At 45.1% G+C, this 26,097-nt stretch overlaps 2 protein-coding genes across 2 annotated transcripts in view; both read left to right on the top strand.

Annotated features, from left to right (window-relative positions):
• Positions 1 to 26,097, top strand: part of LOC127000049 (spidroin-2-like) — a 107,389-nt gene that overhangs the window by 40,819 nt on the left and 40,473 nt on the right. The gene's annotated exons all lie outside the window — the stretch shown is intronic.
• Positions 8,886 to 11,464, top strand: LOC127000048 (protein SPT2 homolog). Its single transcript, XM_050863456.1, has 2 exons — positions 8,886 to 11,136; positions 11,305 to 11,464. The coding sequence occupies exons 1-2, from the start codon at positions 8,995 to 8,997 to the stop codon at positions 11,401 to 11,403; spliced, it is 2,241 nt and encodes a 746-aa protein (XP_050719413.1). The 5' UTR covers positions 8,886 to 8,994; the 3' UTR covers positions 11,404 to 11,464.

Here is a 26,097-nt window from a genome sequence, read left to right as displayed (position 1 = left end):
TTCCTCTGTCCCACTTCTTCTTTGCCTCTCGAGATAAAAGACGAAACCAAGCAAGGTAAGCGGAGAACGAGAGGGAAACGGGATGAGAAAATTCTTGCGAAGGAGGATGAAGAGATAAGAAGGAAAACGGACAGCAGGGGGAGCGAGGTGAGGAAGAAAATGGGAAGGTGGTCTTATTTCCCCGCTCCGGACTATCAGTGGGAGGGAATGGAAATTATTATAGTGGTGATGATGATGATGGTGATGGTGATGATAATGACGCCGGGACGCTCGCTCCTCGGTGGTTCGTTGGTGGTGTCTTATTTTTACTTTCTCTTTCTTTTGTCTTCTTTTTCATGGAGATCTTTTTTTATACTTTTTCTTTGATTTTTTCTTTCTTTGTCTTCATATTAATTTTTTGATAACTTTTTTTTACTTGCTTTTTCTCTTTCTTTGATTTTTTTCTTTCTTTCGTTGTCTTTTTTTTCATTGCTATCTTTTTTTACTTGTTTTTTTCTCTTTCTTTGATTTTTTGTTTTTTCTTTGTCATTTTTTTAATTGCGATCTTTTTTTTTTACTTGCTTTTTCTCTTTCTTTGATTTTTTTTCTTTCTTTCTTTGTCATTTTTTAATTGCGATCTTTTTTTTTACTTGCTTTTTCTCTTTCTTTGTTGTCTTCTTTTTCATTGCGATCTTTTTTTCCACTTGCTTTTTCTTTTTCTTTGATTATTTTTCTTTCTTTGTCTTTTTTTTTCATTGCGATCTTTTTTACTTGATTTTTCTTTTAACTTCTTTTACTTTACTTTCATTCTAATTTATTCTTCCACTCACTATTTATTTTTCTTTCTTTCTTCTGTCAGACTTTATTTTTTTCCCTTTGTGTTGCCTCAGTGTTACCAATGTTGTTGTGACTGATTTGTTTCGCAGTTATATATGGTTTGTTTTGTGTTGGATGTGTTGTGTTGCTGTACTGAGTCTGTGTTGCGTTGTGTTGTGTTGTGGTGGCGCCTTCTGATGTGCTGCCACTCGGAATGATTGTATAGCTGGATTTTATTTATTATTTTTTATATTAATTTCCTTCGTGTGGCGTTGTCATGATATTACGTTTCATTATATCGGCGTGTTATTTTTGCTGGTTCATATTGTTTCTGTGGCGGTAAACATATATATTCCAATCGTGTGAGTGTTACTAGTTATTTTTTAGATGTTATTGCACCAGTTGTTTGTTGTTGTTGCTGTGGTGATATGATTTTAGCTGTAACTTTTTTTATAACCATTGATCCAGGATGCTTTTATGTCAGATCATCTTTTTATCCCTCTTGAGTTGAGTTCTCTGATTCAGAAGGACGGTATCAAATTTCCTGGGTTTTCTCCTCCACATATTTGTTTCGACTCTACAGCAGCGACTTATTTTTCTCTCCTCGTTAACCTGGTAACAGCGACGGGCCAAATTTGTGGCTTTACCTTCTACCAGCGATGGGCCAAATAGATGATGCATAAACAGATCACAAATGCATTGATATATATTATGAAATGGTTTGCGTGAGTGATGATTTTTTTCTCATTTTTCTCGTTTAGAGGGATCTTTAAGAAATATGATCCCCGCAGCTACCGGGTTAAAAAAATACATCCTCTGCGTTATTTATAGAAGAGCTTTTGTTTTCCTTCACTTCGCAGGCTCTCTTGATTCGATTGTGCTTTATCAGATTCCATAAGAGGCTCGTAAAGCTTCAAGACCCGCGGTTATTGGTCCGTGGACGAAGGCGGGATGGCCCCTCCTCGTGAACAATCAATCTCCTTTCTCTCGAGACTGGACTAACTGGGTGACTGTCTGACATGGTGAGTGACTGTCTTGCTGAGTGAGCTGGTGACTGTCTGACTGGTGGCATGCGCTTGAAGTTGGCTGGTTGACTGGCCCGGGTCGAGGGATTCTGTGGGTGGCTGGATGGCTGAGTGGCTGGCTGGTTGACTGACTGAGTGCAAAGATGTATGGATTGAAGAATAGCTGGTTGGCTGACTGGGTGAGGGTGTGTGTGGATTGCTGGTAGGCTGATCTATTATCGGGTTCAACGGGTTAGTGGCTGGGTGATCGGCTGGCTGGGTGCGGGGTGTGGGGTGGCGGCGGCGTGCGTGGGAGGCTGCAGGGAGGCTAAGGCGGAGAGGTTGAAAGGGGACGCCGAGTAATCTCACGGACTATTCATCCTCGGCGAGCTCTCAAGTCACCGAAAATAGCCGCATCCTTATACGTTAGTCGAGAAGCATCGGTGAATTTTCTCGGTGAAGTTATTTTTTTGTTCCGCTTGCACCCTCCAATCTTGCTGCTCCTCTTCTTTCTTCTTCGCTTTTTTTTTACTCCGTTTTTCTCCTCCCTCGCCGTCATTAACCTTCCTCTGATCCTGTGATTAGTTGGAAGTTTTACAAGGAGCATCTTTTCTAATAGACTTTTTTCGTATTTTTTGCTGTTTTTTTTTTCTCCTGATGAACATATTTGCATCTTGTCTGTATCTTATCCTTTTTTATACAGGTAATGAGTTTTTTTAGTATCTCCTCAACCTTTGCTATATTTCTTTTGTCTGTATCTTGACCATTTTTTATACAGGTAATGAATTTTTTTTGGCATTTCCTCAACCTTTACTATATTTCTTTTGTCTGTATCTTGTCCATTTTTTATACAGGTAATGAGTTTTTTTAGTATTTTTTCATCCTTTACTATATTTCTTTTGTCTGTATCTTGTCCATTTTTTATACAGGTAATGAGTTTTATTTAGTATTTTTTCATCCTTTACTATATTTCTTTTGTCTGTATCTTGTCCATTTTTTATACAGGTAATGAGTTTTTTTAGTATTTTTTCATCCTTTAATGTATTTCTTTTGTCTGTATCTTGTCCATTTTTTATACAGGTAATGAGTTTTTTTTAGTATTTTTTCATCCTTTAATGTATTTCTTTTGTCTGTATCTTGTCCATTTTTTATACAGGTAATGAGTTTTTTTTAGTATTTTTTCATCCTTTAATGTATTTCTTTTGTCTGTATCTTGTCCATTTTTTATACAGGTAATGAGTTTTTTTAGTACCTCTTCAACCTTTACTGTATTTCATCCTTTATTTTCGTTTCGTCTGCAACTGACTAATATGTACTCACAAGCTATCTCACTTTTATCCTTTCTAACACTGGTACCCACTTTCCTGTCACTCTGCAATCCTTCAATACACTTTATGGTCCCTCTGCAATCCTTCAATACACTTTCGGTAATGGGTTCCTTTCTTTTGGGTATCTCCTTAACCTTCATTCTAACTTCTCTCGTTTTCTTTTCTCCTGCAATGAGCTAATATTTACACCGTCTTATCTTGCGACCTTTCTTCTCGTCTTTCCCTCCTTGTCGCCGCCTCCATTCCTTTGTCAATTGACCCGAGCCTTCATTTCCTTCTTCACCCATCATCCCTCGCTCCATCATCATCATCACCCCAGCTTCACCATCCTCCTCCTCCTACCCGGCGACCTTTTCCCTCCCCTGTTATCGGCCGCAATTTCTTGACCCTCCCAAGACGCGGGTTTATTCCCATGCTATTTAAGGCTTCATCACCCGGCCCACTTCTCCTCACCGCTATACAGTTCCATCATCACCTCCCTGGCACTATCATCTGGCCCGCCCTTCTCCTTTCCTCTCACCCGCATCATCTTCATCTCATCTCAGTGTCTTCACTATCTAAACCTTCATCCTGTCGCCCTATCATCTATACTTCATCACCCCGGCCCCTCATCCTCTCCAATCCTTTTTCCTATTACTTTTCCTTGTTGCCTTATTTTATTTACTCTCTTTGTTACTTTTTACTCTACCCCGGCTGTGTCCCGTCAGTTTACTCCCCTTTAATCTTCCCTTTCCATCGTTTATATCTTTACCGGTCGTTCCCTCTCCTTACTAGGGTCTCATCCTCTTTTATCTCCTCCTTAACCGCAACTTGGCTACCTTGAGATCGTGGTTAATAATGACTTAATAAGGGGGGGCAATTTATGTTATGGCGAGGGTGCTGGTTCGCTTCTTATACAACTCCTACTCCTCAACCCTTCCCCCTCAACCTCTCCTTCTCCTCTCCTCCTCAACTCAATCTCCTTCTCCTCCTTCCCCTCCTCTCCGGTACTGATGTTGATGCTGCCAGCGTTGTTTGTTGTCGTGATATTTGATTCCCGCAGACGTGTTATGGAAATGAGATGGGTCGAAACGATTTCACCAAGACCGAGAGACCGCGGGAGCTGAGCGATGTGGGCTGATGGGAGGAAGATGGCCCTGTATGTGTGTGGGGGGGGCAAAGGGGGATGTGTGTGTGTAGAGAGAGAGAGAGAGAGAGAGAGAGAGAGAGAGAGAGAGAGAGAGAGAGAGAGAGAGAGAGAGAGAGAGAATAAAGGTTATGTGATGGCGAGGTTACAGTTGTCGATTTTGCGAGCACACACACACACACACACACACACACACACACACACACACACACACACACACACACACACACACACACACACACACACACACACACACACACACAAACACACTTAACATTATAACTTCACCCAATCACTTCTCTTTCCCCACCACCACCACCACCACCACCATCACCACCACCACCACCACCATTACTCGCAAGAACACCAATAACAAGCTAGCGATACCAAACAATTACGACGAAAGGCTAATTACCTCATAGGGAGCAGGAAAAAAAATAACGAGAAAATTGAAGAGAAGGAGGAAGAGGATAAAGATGATGAGGAGGGGGAGGAAAAGGAAGAGGAGGAGGAGGAGGAGGAGGTGGAGGTAGAGGAGGAGGAGGAGGAGAAAGAAAAAAAGTTGTTGCAGCTAATTGGACCATTGTTTGCTGAGCGGAGATCTGGTGTGTGTGCGTGTGTGTGTGTGTGTGTGTGTGAGAGAGAGAGAGAGAGAGAGAGAGTACCAATTAACTATGTATCATTGTATAATCCCCCACAAGCCTCACGGTAACGACCCTCATGCTTCTTGTAACAGCCTCATTAGTCACGCTGTTACGAACGAACTTATAGTGACATACGGGCTTACTGACACTACTACTACTACTACTACTACTACTACTATTTCTACTACTTCTACTACTACTACTACTACTACTACTACTACTACTACTACTACAACTACCAACCCCATAAACTCCACCAGGGAGCCATATTTTGCTCTGCCATACGATTTGTCATGAACTTTCACTCGCTCATCACCATTTTCATCACCGCGTTACATCACCACCAAGTCGAAAGTTATAGCTCTGTCATCACACCACGTCACCACCTCTCCATGTCCCCAATGTGTCTCTACTTATCATTCTCTCTCTCTCTCTCTCTCTCTCTCTCTCTCTCTCTCTCTCTCTCTCTCTCTCTCTCTCTCTCTCTCTCTCTCTCTCTCTCTCTCTCTCTCTCTCTCTCTCTCTCTCTCTCTCTCTCTCTCTCTCTCTCGTCTATCTATATCTCATTTATATTCACGGCACGATTCTTCCTTAATAGCTTTGAGACAACATAGGGCCTAAGAGCTATTCTTCGGTGACCTTCAACTACTACTACTACTACTACTACTACTACGAATACTACTACTGCTACTAATGATCACATAAAGAGGAGCTGTACTCTTTTCCTACCTTCACATTTTCCAGAATCGTGTCGCTGAGTTTAAAAATGTCTTCACGTCGATGCCATTTCGTAAATCTTTCTCTTTCTTTCTCGCTCTCCCAAAGAGGAAAAGACGACACACGTACGCGAAAATGTGTGAACGGCTGGCGGGGGAAACACTGACTTACACACACACACACACACACACACACACACACACACACACACACACACACACACACACACACACACGTACACACACTTCGTTGAATCTTTCTGCAATCATGTTTCTGTCTATTCTCTTCCTCCTCATCGACCTCCTCCTCTTCCTCCTACTTCTTCTTGTTCTCCTCCTCCTCCTCCTCCTCCTCCTCCTCCTCCTCCTCCTCCTCCTCCTCCTCCTCCTCCTCCTCTTCTTTTAGTATTTCAGACAGCACTTCTTTCTCCTCTCTTCTCCTCTTCCCTTTCCTTCCTCGCTTTCCCCTCGTCGCCGTCAAACATGGACATAAAAATAATCCTTTTGAGTTTTAGTGTTGTGAAATATCGCCCCGTTGTGCCACATATCATGACCACACTCACATAAGCCACCATCCATTCTCTCTCTCTCTCTCTCTCTCTCTCTCTCTCTCTCTCTCTCTCTCTCTCTCTCTCTCTCTCTCTCTCTCTCTCTCTCTCTCTCTCTCTCTCTCTCTCTCTCTCTCTCATCAGTATCGGTGTTTTCTTTCTGCTTGACACAATTCAGCGGGTCACTGTCTCATATGTCGCTGTGGTATTTTCCAATTTACCTCAATCTCCATTTTCTATCCTCCTCCTTTTCCTCTTCGCCTTCCTTCTCCTCCTCGTATTCCTCCTGCTCCTCAGCTTCCTCGTCTTTCTCGCTTCTTTCTTCGTTTGTTTCCTCTTCAACGTTTTCTTTCATCTTTCACATTCCTCTCACGTTTTATTCCCTCATGTTTTCTTCTTTTAGTTTTAGTTGCTTCATGCAATTTCGTTTCCACTAGTATTGTTCTCGTTTTTTTCATATGTCTTCATAATTTCTTTGTCATTTCATTCATATATTTACTCATTAAAGGCTGAAGAATTTAATTTATATTCAGAACATGGTTTTGAATCCACTTAGCGAGGTGGAAATATATATAAAGGAAGCTGACAACAAATTAATTAATGCAGATGAAAATGAAATAATATTGAGAAATGCCTTGGCCCTGCTGATGATGGCGATGTCATTGTGATTCTCCTCGTCTTCTTTTACGTCATCAGATTCCCTCCTCCTCCTCCTCCCCTTCGATGATCACGTAACTCCTTCAAGAGACACTTGATCGCCGCCATTTTCCGACTACCTCTTGGGAGACCTAAGGAGGGAGGGGAGGAAGGAGAGGAGAGGGGAGGATGGGAGGGAAGTTCGAGGGATGGAGGGATGGAGGGAGGAAGGAACGTAATACTATGTTTGTGGGTAGCAGGTGCAGGTCGCTCGTCTCCTCATCGTTTTCCTCCTCCTCCTCCTCCTCCTCCTCGTCCTCATCAGTGAGTGGCGCAGCTGAACATGTTGTGACTTGATCATGTTGACGGGTGCTGGCGGCGGGTCGAGGCGCCACTTGAACGGGTAAGCATCGCTCCTTCCTCCCTCGCTAAGCCTACCCCGGTCGATGCTCTTTACCGTCCAGAGCCCCGGCCGGCGTCAAGACCATGTTATTTTCATTTCCTCTGACTCGTCCTCCTCCTAAGCCGCTCCGCCTTGCTCTTCCATAGCCCGGAATCTATTTTTAAAGAGGCAGAAGTCTTGTTTTTTTCTTTAGCTTTACTCTTCCCTCCCTTTCCGTTCCACGACATCCACTCTACCCTCCCCCCCTCTCTCCTTCTCCCTCCCCGTCCCCTCCTCTCCCTCCCCTGAACATAACCCTGTCCTCAGAAGATTAATTTAATATCTTTAGTAGGTCATGGTGTCTGGAGGGAAAGGAGGGTGGGGGAGAGGGGGGTCAAGAGGAAGGGAGAGGGAGCAAGAGGGCCCGCAGGGAGAGTTACTACTACAACTCCCTTCTTTTTCCTTCTTATTATTGGTTCCTCGTCCTTCTTCCTTTTTCTTCAACCTTCTCCCTTTCTCCCTCTCGCTCTCTTCATAACATCTAAATCATCTCTGTTTACTTTTTATCTCCTCTCCCTTCACTCCCCTCTACTTATTTCTCATAGCATCCTGATACACCACCTCCTCCTTCGCCTTCCCCTCTCTTCCTCATCCTTTTCCCTCACGGGAGGACGAGTTACCTGGCTCACAGTTTAAGTCCCAGCCTGCCTCACAGGCTAACCTCCAGCCTGACTCACAGGCAAACTCCCAGCCCGCTTCTCAGGCAAACTCCCAGCCTGCCCCACAGCCTAACCCCCAGCCTGCCTCACAGGCCAGCTCCCAGCCTGCCCCACATAACGCTTCTCTTCCTGCTTCACAGGATGTCGTGTTCCAACTTGTAAGGAATGGAGTCAAACCGAAGCAGGCAACCAAACATTTACTGACCCCCACTACCTTCAATAGGTTCCAGGTGCTGGCAGACACCATGGTGCGTGACCAGCTGGTTGAGTTCTGTGGTCGTTCATCAAACGGCCGTAGATAACGTTACTGCTATCCAGGTGCCAGACTGAACGACATCACCGCAGCGTGCGATGATGTCACGAGAAATGCCGACCGAAACACCCTCTTTGTCACTCACGCGGGGACAAATAACGTAAAGACAACCCATTCTGAGGAACTGCTTGAAAAATACCGCCGCATGATCAAGCAGTATAAACGTAAAACGGATGCCAGTAACATCATAATCTCAGGAATCCTCCCGAGGATCGGTGCCGAATCTAGCTTTTACAGTTAGGCCTCAACACAAACAGCAGACTTCAGTCCCTTTGCTCACAAGAAAACGTCCAGCTCGCTAACTTGTGGAACAATTTTTACTACGATTCGGACTTGTTCCTTGCCGATAGCATCCACTTAAAACCCTGTTGGAGCAGCCCGTTTCGGGAGGCTACTCTGTGACCAAGTGGCTCTTCGAAAGCCAAAAAACGCCAAGCTGAGAACACTAGCAGCTTCACCTCTTCTTAATCTCTAATATCTTCTCTCCCTCCTCCTTCTCCTCTCCACCATTTCCTCTATTCATCTTTGCCCTTATATTGCCCTCTCTTCTTCCCTCCACTTGCTTTCTCTACCTTCCTCCTCCTTCCCTTTCCTTCCCCCTCCCCTTCCCCACCCCCTCCCCTTCCCCACCCCCTCCCCCCCTCGTGCGTTTTTGTTTCCTGTCCTGTAGTTCCCCTCCTTTCTGATAACACCGGCCGGTGCAGACCACTGGTTACCAGCTCCCTCTTGTGAAGTGACGGTCTTCCTTCGTTTGCTGTGCTAAGTGATTGATTAACAATTAGAATGGCCAACCAAAGCAAACTGTTGACTGTAAACATCGACTCCAAAGTCATGAAAAAGGCGGCGAAGGCGCTGGTCTCCAACGTACTGTTGCGGGTAGCGGGGTGGGTGGTGGGGACCGCCTTTGAGGCGGCGTGCGTCTCCCGCAGCCTCCAGCACACCGTCGGCGCCTGGCACGCCGCGGGGCCGCACACCACGAGTGTCGGGAAGGTGCGCCAGCTCCTGGCCGATCTATGGGTGCTGGCCGCCCCGCGGGACCCCCTCAGGGAGTGCGGCGTCCTTGCCGGCAATGACAGCTGGTGGACGGTGTTCTGGGGCCTGAGGGAGGCGGGGGAGCGCCTCGCTTGCCTTCAGCTGAGGGTGGCGCTGGCCCACGAGGAACACGAGGCCTTCACGAGCAACCTTGTGCTGGTCTGCGTGCTGCTCTTCACGGGCCTTGCTTGCTGGGCGCTGTGTGCGCTGCGGGGAGCGCGGCGACCACGGGAAACGGTGGCCGCTGCGGCCACTGCGGCGTGCACGGCGGGCCCAGAGGAGGAGGAGTTTGCCTCGGCCGAGGAGGAGGAGGAGGAGTATGCCTCGGCTGAGGAGGAGGAGGAGGAGGAGTACGCCTCGGCTGAGGAGGAGGAGGAGGAGTACGCCTCGGCTGAGGAGGAGGAGGAGTACGCCTCGGCTGAGGAGGAGGAGGAGGAGGAGGAGTATACCTCGGCTGAGGAGGAGGAGGAGGAGGAGGGGGAATATGCCTCGGCTGAGGAGGAGGAGAAGGTGGAGTTTGCCTCGGCTGAGGAGGAGGTGGAGGAGGAGGAGGAGAAAAAGGAGGAGGAGGAGAAGATAGAGTTTGCCTCACCTTTGAAGGAGAAGAGGAAGCCTGAGGACGCCACTGAAGTTGACACGAAGTTGCACGAAGGTGCAACCTGCACAGAAAAGGTGGCGAACGTGACGGCTGTTCTGGAAGGAGAAGATCCACGGCCATATGAGGACCCTCAGGATGATAAGGTCGAGGACTGTCAGGAGGAAATGCCTGACAGCCTCAGCGATGCCTCCCATCTGCCTCGTCCCGCCCAACAAAACGAGGATGTGGCGGCCAAGACCTGGGCCGAGGAGGTGGACGACGCCTTTCCTATCCCCGAAGAGTGCCTGCAGCACTGCGGCCCCGACGAATGGTCGCTTGTGGCCGACCACAAAAAGAACCGAGGGAAGCACAAAGTCGCGACGGGCCAGCAGGACGACACCCAGACCCGCTGCAGGCACTCAGGCACGCAGGCACCACCTTCAGACACACAGGGCCGCCCTTCAGGCACACAGTCCCTACCCGCAAGGACTCAGTTCCAGGGTTCTAAGAGTCAAGTCCGCCCTTCAGGCGCGCGCAGAAGACATCGTAAGCGCGCATCAGGCACGCCCTTCACCCGGTGCTGGGCCGCGTTGGTGAAGGCGCCCAGGCCCGAGGCGGCGGGGGGGACACCCTCCCCTCCCCACACCCAGGCCCGCCCTTCAGGCACACAGACGCGCCCTGCAAGGCAGGCCCGCCCGGCATGTAGCAAGGCCCTCCCCTCGGGGACCCAGAACCGCCCGGCATGTGGTCAGGCTCGCCCTGCATGTGGTCAGGCCCTCCCTTCGGGGACTAAGGCCCGCCCGGCATGTGGCAAAGCCCGCCCTACATGTGGCAAGGCCCTCCCCTCGGGGACTCGGGCCCGCCCTGCAAACGGTCAGGGCCTCCCTCCGGAGACTCGGACCCGCCCTTCAGGCACGCGTAGAAGACATCGTAAGAGCGGATCAGGCACGCTGGCCCGAGTGTGTCCACGGGTCCAGACTTACACAGCGGCGCCCCAACCCGTGCCCCTCACCCGGTGCTGGGCCGCGGTGGTGAAGGCGCCAAGGCCCGAGGCGGCGGTGACACCCTGCCCTCCTAACACCATGGGCCACTCTTCAGGAACTCAGAGTCGCCCTTCAGGCAACCAGGCCCGCCCTTCAGGCAACCAGGCCCGCCATCCAGACAACCAGGCCCGACATCCAGCCAACCAGGCCCGTCATTCAGGCAACCAGGACCGTCATTCAGGCAACCAGGCCTTTTCTTCAGGCAACCAGGCCCGTCATTCAGGCAACCAGGCCCGCTATTCAGGCTACCAGGCCCGCCATTCAGGCAACCAGGCCCGTCATTCAGGCAACCAGGCCCGCTATTCAGGCTACCAGGCCCGCCATTCAGGCAACCAGGCCCATTCTTCAGGCAACCAGGCCCGCCATTCAGGCAACCAGGCCCATTCTTCAGGCAACCAGGCCCGCCATTCAGGCAACCAGGCCCGCCATTCAGGCAACCAGGCCCATTCTTCAGGCAACCAGGCCCGCCATTCAGGCAACCAGGCCCATTCTTCAGGCAACCAGGCCCACCATTCAGTTCAGGGGCCAGCTCATGGTTAGTTCCACGCCTGATGATGATGATGACAAAAGTTTCAAATGAAGGGAGTTTCACGATTTTCTGTATATCTCATGATTTCTTGATTTCATAATTTACCAGACTTATCAGAGTTTAATATTTTAGGGTATATCACATGACTTCACAATCTATCTGTGAGCCTCATCAGGACGTTTTAAATCTTACGGTACATCACAGACTTCACAATCTATCACTTTATGAAATTTACCAGGACGTTTTAAATCTTACGGTACATCACAGACTTCACAATCTATCACTTTATGAAATTTACCAGGACGTTTTAAATCTTACGGCACATCACAGACTTCTCAATCTATCACTTTATAGGACTTACCAGGACGTTTTAAATCTTGCTGTACATCACATGACTACTCAATCTGGCACTTTATAGGACTTACCACGACGTTTTAAATCTTGCTGTACATCACAAGACTACTCAATCTGGCACTTTATAGGACTTACCACGACGTTTTAAATCTTGCTGTACATCACAAGACTACTCAATCTGGCACTTTATGAGACTTACCACGACGTTTTAAATCTTACGGTACATCACATACGTCTCAATCCATCGCTTAATGAGACTTACCACACACGTTTACACACACACACACACACACACACACACACACACACACACGGCCCGGTAGCTCAGTGGATAGAGCGTCTGCCTCACAACCAGAAGGACCTGGGTTCGATTCCCCGGCCGGGTGAGATAAGTTGGGTTTATCTTCTTTCACGTGTAGCCCCTGTTCACCTAGCAGTGAGTAGGTACGCGACGTCAGGCACGGAGTTGTGACCTCGTTGTTGCGGTGTGTTGTGTGTTAGTGGTCTCAGTCCTACCCAAAGATCGGTACTACGAGCTCTGTGCTCTTCCGTAGGGGAACGGCTGGCTGTCTCGAGAGAGACCCGCAGCAGACCAAGAGGTGAATTACACACACACACACACACACACACACACACACACACACACTGCCAACACCACCACTACTTCTTCCTACACACACCGCCTCCTCCTCCTTCTTCACACCTCCTCCTCCTCCTCCTCCTCTCTAAAAGATTCTTGTCACACGAAGCCAAACACTTCTTCTTCAATCGAGTCGTTAATGTTTGGAATTTTCTACCCTGTGATGTCGTTCATAGTACAACAGTTACGGCCTTCAAAAATAGATTAGAAAAGTATTTTGAAACCATCCAGCAACTAAGATATTACTCATTGTCGTAATAACGTCAAGTTCTTTCGAATACTGTTGTCCTTGTCCGTTTTTATCGCCCGGTTAGTGGTAGCAGTAATGGTAGTTCTTTCCTCTTTCCTACATAATTTCCATGCAGTTTTTCCATGCTGCATGGTTCTTTTTTCTTTCCTGCCAGCTTTGGCTGGAGGGATGGGGGGGGGGGGGAGGAGCCTTCGCCTTTGCTGTCCTTCATCTTCCACCTTTGTATAGATAGTTAGTGTAGCTTGTCACAAACAGCCTCATAAAGACCACCAGGTCTGCTGTTGTTTGTCCTTCCTTTGTGTTTCTTTGTGTTCCTTTGTGTTCCTCCTCCTCCTCCTCCTCCTCCTCCTCCTGCGTGGTACCCCTAGGGTCTTAAAATAAATCAAACATAAAATTTGTCGACCGCTCTTCATCATATTCAATAAATCTTTAACAGCTGGAAAAGTTCCGTCTGATTGGAAAGGAGCAAATGTCACACCAATTTTCAAAAAGGGGGACAAGTCTCATCCAGGAAACTATCGACCAATTAGCCTGACATCGATTGTTTGTAAGTTAATGGAGACTATCATTCGCGACAATATGGTGAAATTCTTCGAAGAAAATAATATAATAAATAATTCGCAACATGGCCTCCGTAGTAAACGTTCGTGTTTAACTAACTTACTTGATTTTTTTTCATTATATTTTTGAGGTGTTCGATGAAAGCAGATCAGTAGATATCATATATCTGGATTTTCGAAAGGCATTTGATAAGGTCCCCCACCAACGATTGCTCAGTAAACTATTGGCGCATGGTATCTCGGGTAACATTCACAATTGGCTTGTGAACTGGCTCTCTGAGCGGAAACAGAGAGTAGTTCTAAACGGTGTTACATCTAACTGGCTCAATGTCAAAAGCGGCGTACCTCAAGGATCAGTGCTTGGCCCCATGCTCTTCTTAATTTATGTTAATGATATCGATGATGGGCTCACTTGCAAAGTATCAAAATTTGCTGATGACACAAAAATTGCTAGTAAAGTAACTGCGACACTCGACGAAGAAGCTTTACAATCAGATATAGATCGACTTGCACGTTGGGCCAATCAATGGCAGATGAAATTTAACGTTGACAAATGTAAAGTGTTACACATCGGAAACAATAACAACCGCGTTCAGTACGTAATGAATGGCCAACAACTTTCTGCAGTAAGTAAAGAAAATGATCTTGGAATCACTATATCAAGCGATTTAAAGCCCAGTCAGCATTGTTCAGAGGTGGTTAAATCCGCAAACAAATTGGTTGGCTTCATCGGACGAGTCTTTAATCAATAAATCGGAAAAAGTAATATTGAAACTGTATAATTCGTTGGTTCGACCCCATCTAGAGTACTGTGTATAGTTTTGGTCTCCCTACTACAGAAAAGACATAGAAAAGTTGGAACGGGTTCAACGGAGAGTAACAAAAATGATTCCTTGGTTGAGAAATTTATCTTATGAACAAAGGCTTAAAGAAGTAAATTTATTCAGCCTATCAAACGAAGAATGCGAGGCGATCTAATAGAAGTGTTTAAAATGTTTAAAGGATTCAGTGATATTAATGCGGAAGACTACTTTACAATTGATCGATCAAATAGAACAAGAAGAAATCACAATTTGAAGATAAGTGGTAAAAGATTCTCGTCGCACGAAGCCAAACACTTCTTCTTCAATCGAGTTGTTAATGTTTGGAAGTCTCTATCCTGTGATGTCGTTGATAGTACAACAGTTACGTCCTTCAAGAATAGATTAGACAAGTATTTTGAATCCAACCAGCAACTAAGATATTACTCATTGTCGTAATAACGTTAAGTTCTTTCGAATGCTGGTGTCCTTGTCCGCTTTTATCGCCCGGTTAGTGGTAGCAGTAATGGTAGTTCTTTCCTCTTTCCTACATAATTTCCACGCAGTTTTTCCATGCTGCATGATTCTTTTTCCTTTCCTGCCAGCTTTGGCTGGAGGGATGGGGAGTGGGGAGGAGCCTTCGCCTTTGCTGTCCTTCATCTTCCACCTTTGATTAGATAGTTAGTGTAGCTTGTCACAAACAGCCTCGTAAGGACCAGCAAGTCTGCTGTTGTTTGTTCTTCCTTTGTGTTACTTTGTGTTCCTTAGCTCCTCCCACGTCATCTCGATATAAATCCCCGCCCATTTGACCTACACGCTGGTTAAGAGAGGAGGTGCTTCATCCTTCTCCATTCCTCCCTTCCTTCCTTTCCCTCCCTCCCTCCCTCTAAGGTAAGCCCCACTAATCCTCAGGCAACCAGCCAGCCAGACGGATTCTCGGCATGTTTAGAGAAGCCAAGTTTATTCCCTCCCAACCGCTACCTTTTTCTGTAGCTCCTCTACTCTCCCTCCCTCCCTCCCTCTTCCTCTCCCTCTCCCTCTTGTCCCCCTAAGGCATGTAATTTATATTCGTTTTTTTCTTCCTGTGTTTTCTCTTTTTAATCTTGTTGGCTTTTAAGTGTTGGTGTCGTGGCTGTGGCGGCGGTGGTAGAGTTCTAAGTTTTATTTTTTTATTTGTTTTATTCTTTTTCCACTGTAAAATGTTTGTGTTGAGTTTAGTTTCTGTCTTTTTTGGTGTGTGTGTGTGTGTGTGTGTGTGTGTGTGTGTGTGTGTGTGTGTGTGTGTGTGTGTGTGTTTGTTTGTTTGGGGTGGGGGTGAACGGCCGTTTTTGTTTTTGTTGTTGTCGTTCTTTTTTGGGGGGGGAGATTTATGGGATCAACACAGGGTCTCCTTTGTACGGGAACTTGGGAACCCGCACCATGTCTCCTAGTAACTTTCTTTTGGTCCAGGGAAAAGTTATTGTGGGGCTTAAGTCTTTGCTCGTAAGTTTTAGCCCTCATTGATGGAATTATTTTTACTGCCTAGAGTAGAAGAGGAAGAGGAGGAGGCGGGAGGGGTAAGGATAGGAAGAGGAAGGGGAAGATAAAGAGACACAGGAGAAGAAAGAGGAAGATGAGGAGTAGGGGGAGAAAAGGGCAAAAGGAGAAGTTGGTACGAGTAGTGGTAGTAGTAGTAGGAGGAGGAGAAGTAAGAGTAGTCTGAGGAAAAGGGAGGAGGAGGATATAGAGACAGAGAAATTGGGAGAGAAAGTGTAGGTGGAGGAAGAGATAGAGGAGAGATAGGGCGAACAGGATAATACCGCGACAATGCTTTATGCAAACTCCCCAAAAGCCTGTCTCCGCCTCAGTGCCAAACAACCGCGTCGCAACGTCAGACAAACACGAGCTGGCAGAGACACGAATTGTAAACCGCCGCCTGAATGTTTAATCCGCTGGTGTGAAATTTTTATTACGGTTCCATTCCGATTCACACTAACACGGTGATTACTTCCCTTAATTAGGTCACCTGATATTAGTGGCCCAGCGGGGTAATCAACAGGTTAATGAGATACGGTTCACATCCATCCATTCACTTATCCGTCTATTTAACCATCCGTGCATTATACATACTTACTATACTATTTGTACATACATTAATACATTACATACATGCAGACGTACATACATACATATATAAATTAATTGAAAAACACACACACACACACACACACACACACACACACACACACACACACACACACACACACACACACACACACACACACACACACACACACACACACACACACACACACACACACACACACACACACACACACACACACACACACCAATTTATATTTTAATTTGTTATGAAGTGTAACGAAAGTCAAACATATTGGAATTCTGGAAAGGCTTACATTTTACATAACCGAATGGATTACACAGATTGCCTTGCTGTCTGTCTGTCTGTTTGTCGGTTTTCCTGTCCGTCCGCCCAACTATTTGCGCACACACACACACACACACACACACACACACACACACACACACACACACACACACACACACACACACACACACACACACACACACACACACACACGCACACACAGATACACACAGATACACACACATACACACAAAAAAAAACACGCACCTATACATAAATTATCGATATGAGTTTTAACTTGTTTTGAAGTGAGGCAATTCAATCACGGAAGTACTAATGTATATTTAGGAAATGCATACATCTTACACAACCAAACGAGTTGCGCACTTTTCTATCTAGTATCTACCTCTCTATATGTCTGTCTGGCTAAGTTTATCAGTTTATGTATGGAAATGTACCCGGATATATGTGTATTTATGCGTGTATGTATTTGTGGACGGTCGGGGAACTAAGAAGCAAAAAGTTACTGCCCGGCATACTCAGGTACTAATTGCATAGAGTTTAGTGTTTACTCGGAGGGAGATTTAGAGCTGCGAGGAAAACGTTTGAAAGTTAGCCATTACCTACCCAAAACTAAAATATATATATAAGAGAGTACCTACAGCCTTAACTGGGAGAGATGGAAATAAGATAAACATGTGAATTCGAAAAAAACGTAGACGAGTGGAAAAACAGTACTTTCTCGCAACTATGTTTACTTATCATTAAATAAAGCTAAGAAAAAAATAACTAATCTGGAACATGATTAATAGAGGGGGAAAGTTAAAAAAATATGGCGGGCTTAGATAAACAGACAGATATATAAGTCTCTCATTAACCCTTTCCCTCGCTTCCACACCAATCTTCCCTCATTTCATTAAACTTTATCTACTTAGCCCTCTCACCCCGCCCATTCCACGCCCCGGCACTATACCTAAAACCACTTCTCCGTCCCTCGTTCTCCCCCTCCTGCACCCCTCCCCGTCCCCTTAAGAGGTCACGCTCCGCCCCTCCTGGCCCGCCGCCAACGCACTCAAACACCAACACCACCAACTTTTCCGTCCAATTGACAACATTAGCATTTCGGTTCTCCTTCACGAGAGGCATCCGACTAACATCTCTTTGAAGGCGGACCGTAAATCTACACTTGTGATGATGCGGCGCCTCGGGGGATCAAAGGAGAGAGAGAGAGAGAGATAGAGAGAGGGAGACAGGGAGACAGACAAACAGAAAGAAGTGCGAATAGATCGTAGAGAAGAAAGGGAGACTAATATTTGTTCTTTAAAAAGCATCCATGCACTGTTCTTGTCGAGGAGTCTGTTTGTCTGTCTGTCTGTCTGTCTGTCTCTCTCTCTCTCTCTCTCTCTCTCTCTCTCTCTCTCTCTCTCTCTCTCTCTCTCTCTCTCTCTCTCTCTCTCTCTCTCTCTCTCTCTCTCTCTCTCTCTCTCTCTCTCTCTCTCACACACACACACACACACACACACACACACACACACACATTATCTTTCATTTACGATATATTGACGGATAAGCCGCCACCTCCTCGCTTTATAACCATCCGTCAAGTGCATTTTCCCTCCCCAACGAGCACTAATAACATGCATGAAGGGAGGGAGGGAGAGGCGCGGCGTCATGAAGTCATCAAACAAAAATACCAGAGGCGGGCGAAGGGCGGGACTTAGCTATCACGTCAAGCAGTAAAAAGAGTTAGGAGGAATGAAAGAGCTTGACGTACCCATAAAGACGAATAAGGAAGGCGAGAGGGACCGAACAGGTGGGGACTTATAAATCTGATTAAGTTATAAGAGACGTCGGAATGGGTGGAATTTCGAGGTGATCTATTACAATAACGACAAAAGTAACATCAATTGTTTTTTTCAAGGCTTCTTCATTACCATCGACGCATCACGTACATCAGATTTTAACGAACTAAAACATTTCAATCTTCTTGTGGCAGACTATATAGAAAGTTACTCAGGAAGACGGCACCGAGTTAGACTCATCCCAGAGACTTATAAAGACACGATTATTGAGCCTTTCATAAAAATCTCTCTTTAACTTGTCACTGGAGGAGGAGGAGGAGGAGGAGATGGATGATGATGATGATGATGATGATGAGGAGGAGGAGGACACAAATCACTTGACCATTATCTCGCCACTATTCTTCCCTTCCTCCTCCAGCTCTTCTTTTTTCCTTGATCCCAGCTCGTTAATATTCACAATGCGACTCTTGCCTGGCTTCAGATCAAAGGAGGTGGGCCGAGAGAGGCTTCATAATTAAATCCTCGAAGGCACGTCTGAATGACACGTCTCGAATCTGTGAGGGAAAACGCGAGCTGGGAACGAGGAGGGCGGGCAGGGAGGGAGGCAAAAATGATGGGTGGGAGACAGAGAGGGAGTAAGGGAGGAAGAAAGAAAGGAAGGAAGGAAGGAAGGTAAAGAGGGAGAAAGAGAGAGGAAAGAAGAGTGGGAGACAGGGAGAGATGATGGAAGCAAGCAAGCAAGAAAGGAAGGAAGGAAGGAAGGAAGGAAGGAAGGAAGGAAGGATGGAAGGAAGAAGGAAAGAAGAAAGGAAGGAAGGAAGGAAGGAAGGAAGGAAGGAAGGATGTAAGGAAGGAAGGATGGAAGGGAGAAGGAAAGAAGGAAAGAAGGAAGGAAGGAAGGAAGGATGGAAGGGAGAAGGAAAGAAGGAAAGAAGGAAGGAAGGAAGGAAGGAAGGATGTAAGAAGGAAAGAAGGAAAGAAGAAAGGAAGGAAGGAAGAAAGGAAAAAAGCAGGAAAGGAAAAAAAAGAAAGGATGGAGAGAGATCAAAGCATGCAACACTGGATGAGAAGGGAAAGGAAAGACTAGAAGCATCGCTGAATGAGTATTGGTGGCAAATGCGATGACTGTAATGGTTATGTTAATGGAAAATGAAGAAGAAGATAGAGCAGACGAACGGAACAGACCAAGGAGGCGAAGTGAAGAGGTACGATGATAAATGTGATGATAATGATGTTGATGAAGGTGAATATGATGAGTAAATAAGGAAATAAAGAGAGTATAGGTAAAAATAGAAGAAAAAAAAGAAAGATAGCCTAGTTTAGCCACACTGTCTGTACACTGATCCAGCCTTGGCATTCTTAACATTAGAAACAGATAGCAACGAGAGCATAATGAAGAAAAACGAGCAAGCAGAAAATAATAGAGAAAAGTGAGGACACATACCGAGGGAGGGAAAGACAAACTAACATGGGACCAGCAGAAGAGCAACAAAAAATAAAATGCAGAGGAGGAAATAGAGACGAACAAGAATGAAAAATACTAGACCATGAGATGCAGAGACTGGCCAAGTGGACGCCGAGACAGAAACGTAAATAAAGCTGGAGGAAAAATATTAAGACAGTGGAAAAAATGAAAGGATAGAGGAAGGGAATAAGGGAAAAGCGAAGATAGAGGATGTGGAGACCAGCCAACACGAATTTGAGAGAGAGAGAGAAGAAAATGAAGTAGGAGGAAAAATATTAAGACGGTGGAAAAAAATGGAAGGACAGAGGAAGGGAATAAGGGAAAAGCGAAGATAGAGGATGTGGAGACCAGCCAACACGAATTTGAGAGAGAAACGAAAATGAAGTAGGAGGAAAAATATTAAGACAGTGGAAAAAAATGGAAGGACAGAGGAAGGGAATAAGGGAAAAGCGAATATATAAGATGTAGAGACCAGCCAACACGAATTTGAGAGAGAAACGAAAATGAAGTATGAGGAAAAATATTAAGACAGTGGAAAAAATGAAAGGTAGAGGAAGGGAATAAGGGAAAGGCGAAGATAGAGAATGTAGAGACCAGCCAACACGAATTTGAGAGAGAAACGAAAATAAGTGGAAAGAAAAAGAATTAAAGATGAGGACAAAAAACAAAGAAAAAAATGAAAATGAAAAAGAAAAAAAACCACGATATATACGGATTAAAAAAAAGAATAGACCAACCAACACGAATTTGCGAGAGAAACGAAAATTAGTGGAAAGAAAAAGACTAAAAGATGAGGACAAAAAAACAAAGAAAAAGAGGAAAATGAAAAAGAAAAAACCCGACGATATATACGAATTAAAAGAAGAATAAACCAGCCAACACGAATTTGCTAGAGAAACGAAATACATAGAAAATAAAATAATGACGGAAAAAGCGACGATATAGACCAAAAGAAGAATAGACCAGAAAAAAACAAAGCAAGAAAAACAGGGAGAAAGAGGAGGATGAAATGAAAACAACACATGCCAGGGATAATAGAAGGAAACAGAATGAAAGGAGAAACGAAAACAAGAGAACTAGAAAATTAGAGAAAAGCGAAAACACAGACTAAGTGAACTAGAGAGCAGCCAACACAGTCCCCCCAAAAAAAAGAAGAGAGAAAAAAAGAAGAAAATTACATCAGAGGAAGGAGGGGGAGTGAGGCTGCGCACGAGAGAGAGGGAGAAGGGTGCAATGAAGTCATTAACATGCAGCTGGAATTGCGGACATTAAAAACGGGAATTACCAACATGCGGCCGGAATGTGACCAAGAAGAGTGAGTGACGCAAGAATACTCAAAGGAAGGAGGGCACGGGCGGGGATGAACCGAGCCGAGTAGCGCTGAAGAAGTAGGAGGAGGAGGAGAAGGAGAAGGACGAGTAAGAGGAGAAGGAGAAGGGTAGGAGTAGTTAGAGAAGGAGAAGGAGTGACCGGGGATGTACCGAGCCGAGTAGCGCTGAAGAAATAGAAGGAGGAGGAGGAAAAGAAGGAGAAGAAGGAGAAAGAGTAGAAAGAGGAGTAAGAGGAGAAGGAGAAAGAGTAGAAAGAGGAGTAAGAGGAGAAGGAGAAAGAGAAAAAATTGGGAAGCTGGAGAGGACGAAGCTATTATAGAAAAATGTGAAATAAAATACACGAAATTGAATTAAAATGTGGAATGAGAGAGGAAAGAAGAGGACGAAGAGGAGGAGGAAGGGGACGAGGAGGGGGAGGAAGAGGAGGAGGAGGAGGAGGGAATGGATATAGAGATGCAGAGAGCGGAACGGTGCCTTCCTTCCGTATGACAATTAATTAGTGAAGACACATACTCTCTCTCTCTCTCTCTCTCTCTCTCTCTCTCTCTCTCTCTCTCTCTCTCTCTCTCTCTCTCTCTCTCTCTCTCTCTCTCTCTCTCTCTCTCTCTCTCTCTCTCTCTCTCTTTTTCTTAACCTGTCGCAGTGCAGAGGTCATTCGGTTCTGTGAGTAGGAAATGGCAAGGTTTTCAATGACGCATGTTGCCCAACTCGAAGATAACAATGGTTGCCTTTTTTGCTGTCTATGGGACCTGTCTGCAACACACACACACACACACACACACACACACACACACACACACGTTGAGCTTAAGTGTATATAGCATCTTCACTTTTGTTAGTTTTGGGGGCTGTATACTTTTGTGTGTATGTGTGTGCGTGTGTGTGTGTGTGTGTGCATGTGCGTGTGCGTGTGCGTGTGTGCGTGTGTGTGTGTGTGTGTGTGTGTGTGTCTATGGTATGTACACTTGGCACAGTTTCAAGAAAGGCTTTTCCGGACTTTTATCTCTCGGAAGTAAAATGGAAGGGATCAGGGAAACACACACACACACACACACACACACACACACACACACACACACACACACACACACACACACACACACACACACACACACACACACACACACACACACACACACACATTCCCAACACAAAAAAAATCTACCGTACCATAATATCAATGTAGATGCTACGTAGATGCTGCTCGATAAGTCCTTAAACACCTATCGTTATGTAAGTTTTCCTCTACGGTGTGTTACGTAATAATGAGCCGTTGGGATGTTTTTTCTTCCTCTAAGGGACTTGTGTAAGGGCTAAAGTTTTTTTGGGGGACGAGCGGAGGTTATGTGGACGAACGTGACTGTGTATGTATGTAGGATGATGTTCACTGCTGTTTATATTTCCAGTCGTAATTATGTAAGTGAATTTGTTTTGATTTCATTGACGAGTGATTCAGAAATACTTGCTGGACCGAATATAACTTGGCGAGCTCGTTAATTTTTTCTCCTCTTTCTCTTCCACTTCCTCCTTGTCCTCCTCCTGCTCCTCAACCTCGTGTTTATCCTTGTCCTTCATCTTTTTCTATTTCCTTCTTTTTCTTTTTTTATATATCTTCTTGTTCTTCTTATCCTTTTTCTCCATCTTTTCATTCTTGCTCTTGTATTTCTGTTTATTTATTCCTTATTCCTCTTTCTCCTTGTCCTTGTCATCCTCCTCCTCCTCGTCCCCCTCCTCCTTTTCCTCTCCTCTCTTCTTCTCTCCTCTCCTCTCATCTCTATATCCTCTCCTCCTCCTCCTCCTCCTCTCCTCTCTTCTTCTCTCCTTTCCTCTCCTCTCATCTCTAAATCCTCTCCTCCTCCTCCTCCTTCTCTCCTCTCCTCTCTTTTTCACTCCTCTCCTCCTCCTCCTCCTCCTCCTCCTCCTCCTCCTCCTCCACCTCTTTCTCTTCTTCCCCTTCCCCTTTTCATTTTATTTGTGCAAAGTGTGTTGGAAATAACTCGTCATAACAATTACTGCCTCGTTCAGGTGTGCGTGTAATTAGTGACATTCGCCAGCGCTATTAATGAGCAAATATATGTAAATAGACTTTTGTAACTGATTATGTTTTGTTGGAGTTTTAAATTTGGGTTAGCCTGTTTCTGGGCTACGATATATTTTTCTTTATTCTGTTTTTTTCGTATTTTCATTCTAATTTCCAGGAGCAGCCCACGTCAAAGTAAAGATAACTGCAAGGCGAGATTAAAGGTAATGAGGACTAATGGGTGTATATATCTGATTTAATAACACTGATGAAAACACGCTAAGATAATACATATGCCGTGCAAAAGCGAAGGAAAACCAGCCGGGCGAAAGGAATGAATATAAACTGGGCATCAGGCAAAAACAATAAGGTGTAATGACTGCCTCGAATCCAGCAGCGCAGCCAGGAACTCCCCGCTTCTGGGATCATGAGGCGCGCGGTAACGGCTGCTATGTGTGTGTGTGTGTGTGTGTGTGTGTGTGTTCCTCATGCATTATTAACGTGAGAGGGACATGCACATAATAACCAGACTCACGTAGTTCGGTGCAATCTAACATGACCCAGTACGAGATAATCAAGCCAAGTGTAGAGTTTATTCTTGTTCATTTCTCTGAAAATATTTGGATTTGTGTAAGGAAGGAGGGAGGAAGTAAGTAAGGAAGGAAGGAAGGAAGGACGGGAGGAAGGAAAATATGAGAATAGAATGAGGAAAATGAGGAAAATGAGGAAACTGACGAATTAAGAGAGAGAGAGAGAGAGAGAGAGAGAGAGAGAGAGAGAGAGAGAGAGAGAGAGAGAGAGAGAGAGAGAAGCGATAAGAATTGTCGGTATCGCTTCTGTCGACCAACCCATCACGTCTCCACGAGAGCTGTTGACAGGACAAACTGAAGGGAAACGCGGAGGAACGGGAGAAAGGCGAGGAGGAGGAGGAGGAGGAGGAGGAGGAGGAGGAGGAGGAGAAAGAAAAAGAGATAAAGAGAACGAACTAGAAGAGGAAGATTATAAAAGATGAAGAAAAATAATAATGAGAAAATATAGACGAAAAAGAAGAGATGATAAATTAAGAAGAAAGAAAGACAGACAGAAAGAAAGAAAAAGAAAGGAAGATCGAAATAAAGAAAGAAAAAAAAGAAGGAAAGGAGAAACAGTCGAAAATGAAATAAAAGAACAAGAAAATAAGACAAAAACGGAGCCGGAGGAGGAAGATGAGTAAAAATCAGTCTATATTTAGAACTTGAATGAAGGAAGAAAAAGAAAGAAAGAGCTGAAAAAAAGATGATGTAGGAGGAGGAGGAGGAGGAGGAAAGAGGAGACTGACATAGCGCATCTGAACAAGTCATAAGAGAGGGAGAGAAAGAGATGGAGGAAAGATTTTCTCTCACTTGTAAGAATCAATATTTTTACAGTTTCTATTCTAAAAAAAAGAGTGGAGAAAAAAAAGCTTCTGAGATATCCTTGAATAAACATAGATAGAAAAATATAAATAAGATCAGGGGATAAGGAATTAGTGAGAGAGAGAGAGAGAGAGAGAGAGAGAGAGCTATTGTGATACCTCCTTCAAGTCACTTCTCCCTCCTTTTCTCTGCCCTTCCAACACCCTTCTCTCTTTCTCTTTCTCTTCCTCTTCCCCTTTCTCCTTCTCTCTCAGAACAATTCTTTTCCGATACAATCTACTTTCCGCTCCCGCCCCTTGCTCTTCTTCCTCCTCCTCCTCCTCCCGTTCCTCCTCCTCCTCCTCCTCCTACTCCTCCAGTAGTGTAAGTTAAGGGTAGTAATTTCCTCTTATTTCTCTCTTTACTGTAAAATTTCCATGTCCCTTTCTTCCTTAAAGGTACATGGTGTTCTCTTCTAACTATTTCCTGCCGGCACGTTGCCGGAGGGAGAGGTGGGTGGGGAGGAGCCTTCATCTTTTCTGTCCTATCCTACCACACGTAGATTACTAGTAGTAGCGGTAGTAAACAGACACCCTCGCCATAGACCGATAGGTCTTCTGGTGTCTGTTCTTCCTATGTATTCCTATGTATTCCTCCTCCTCCTCCTCCTCCTCCTTCAGTAGCCTCCCCTAAGCATAATTTCCATTCTCCTGCCGCTAATCTCGTCCCTTTTTCTTAATTTTCCTTCAGAGAATCAGTAGCGAGGCGGCGTGTTCAGGGGAAGGGCCCTTAATGGTGCTCCCTTCCCCGCTTCGCCTTTCCTTTCCTTTTCTTTCCCTCCCTTCTTGCCTTTCCTTTTTCATTTCCATTTTATCATCTCATTTGTGCTGCCTTGCCTGGTTCACCTTCCCTTTATTTCCTTTACCTCCTTTCTTGTCTTTCCTTTACCTCTATCTTGTACTCAGGTTTACATTTTTCCGTAGAGTAATCCCTTTTCTTTTCCTTTTTGTCATCTTTTCATCCTGTTTCTCTTCCTTTTTTCCTTTCCTGCTTTCGTGCTCTGTCTCCCCTTCATCCTTTCTCTCCCATCAAGTAACACCACATCCCTTCCCTTCCCTTTTCCGTAGAAGCAAAGTAAGAAACTATAAATGATGTGTGTGTGTGGGAGGGTTGCTTTGTTGTGTTTGTGTGTGCGTGTGAAACAGCTGAAGTAATCCTCTGGACACTTCGCAGCACACAAATTGGAACATGTAGGAGCAGAGGGGAGGAGATGAAAGAACATAAATTAAAACAGGATATGAAATACACGTTAAAGAGCAGACAGTCTAAGGGCATAGAGGAATAAGTTTAATGCACTGACGTGGGTAAGCTTGCATCAACAGCCCTAACTAAAACGTGTGAGCATTCCACGGCGAGTAAAACATATTTCTACCGTGTTTAGATACTATTGAAGGGCTCGAGTTTTGTCTATTATTTATCCATATATCTGCTCTTCATATACGCATATAAGCACACAATTGAGGATGGCCAAACCTGTCACCAGATGATCACACAAGTCTTTGAAATTGCTGATTCAAAGTCAAATTAATCTTCCTATAACTTATAATCTTAAGCAAGTGGAGGTTTTAACGCGGCTGGTAAGCTATAAAAAAGTTCCCGTTAGTGGCTGGAAAGTTTAATCACTGGCTCTCAGGGACGAAAAAAAGGAGGGAGATAAGGCAGAAGAAGAAGAAAAGAAA

Source organism: Eriocheir sinensis, chromosome 17 (genome assembly GCF_024679095.1).
Source record: "Eriocheir sinensis breed Jianghai 21 chromosome 17, ASM2467909v1, whole genome shotgun sequence".
In the NCBI taxonomy this organism is placed as follows: Eukaryota; Metazoa; Arthropoda; class Malacostraca; order Decapoda; family Varunidae; genus Eriocheir; species Eriocheir sinensis.
Note: the sequence above shows the minus strand (reverse complement) of the source record. Positions and strands in the feature narration are given on the sequence as shown.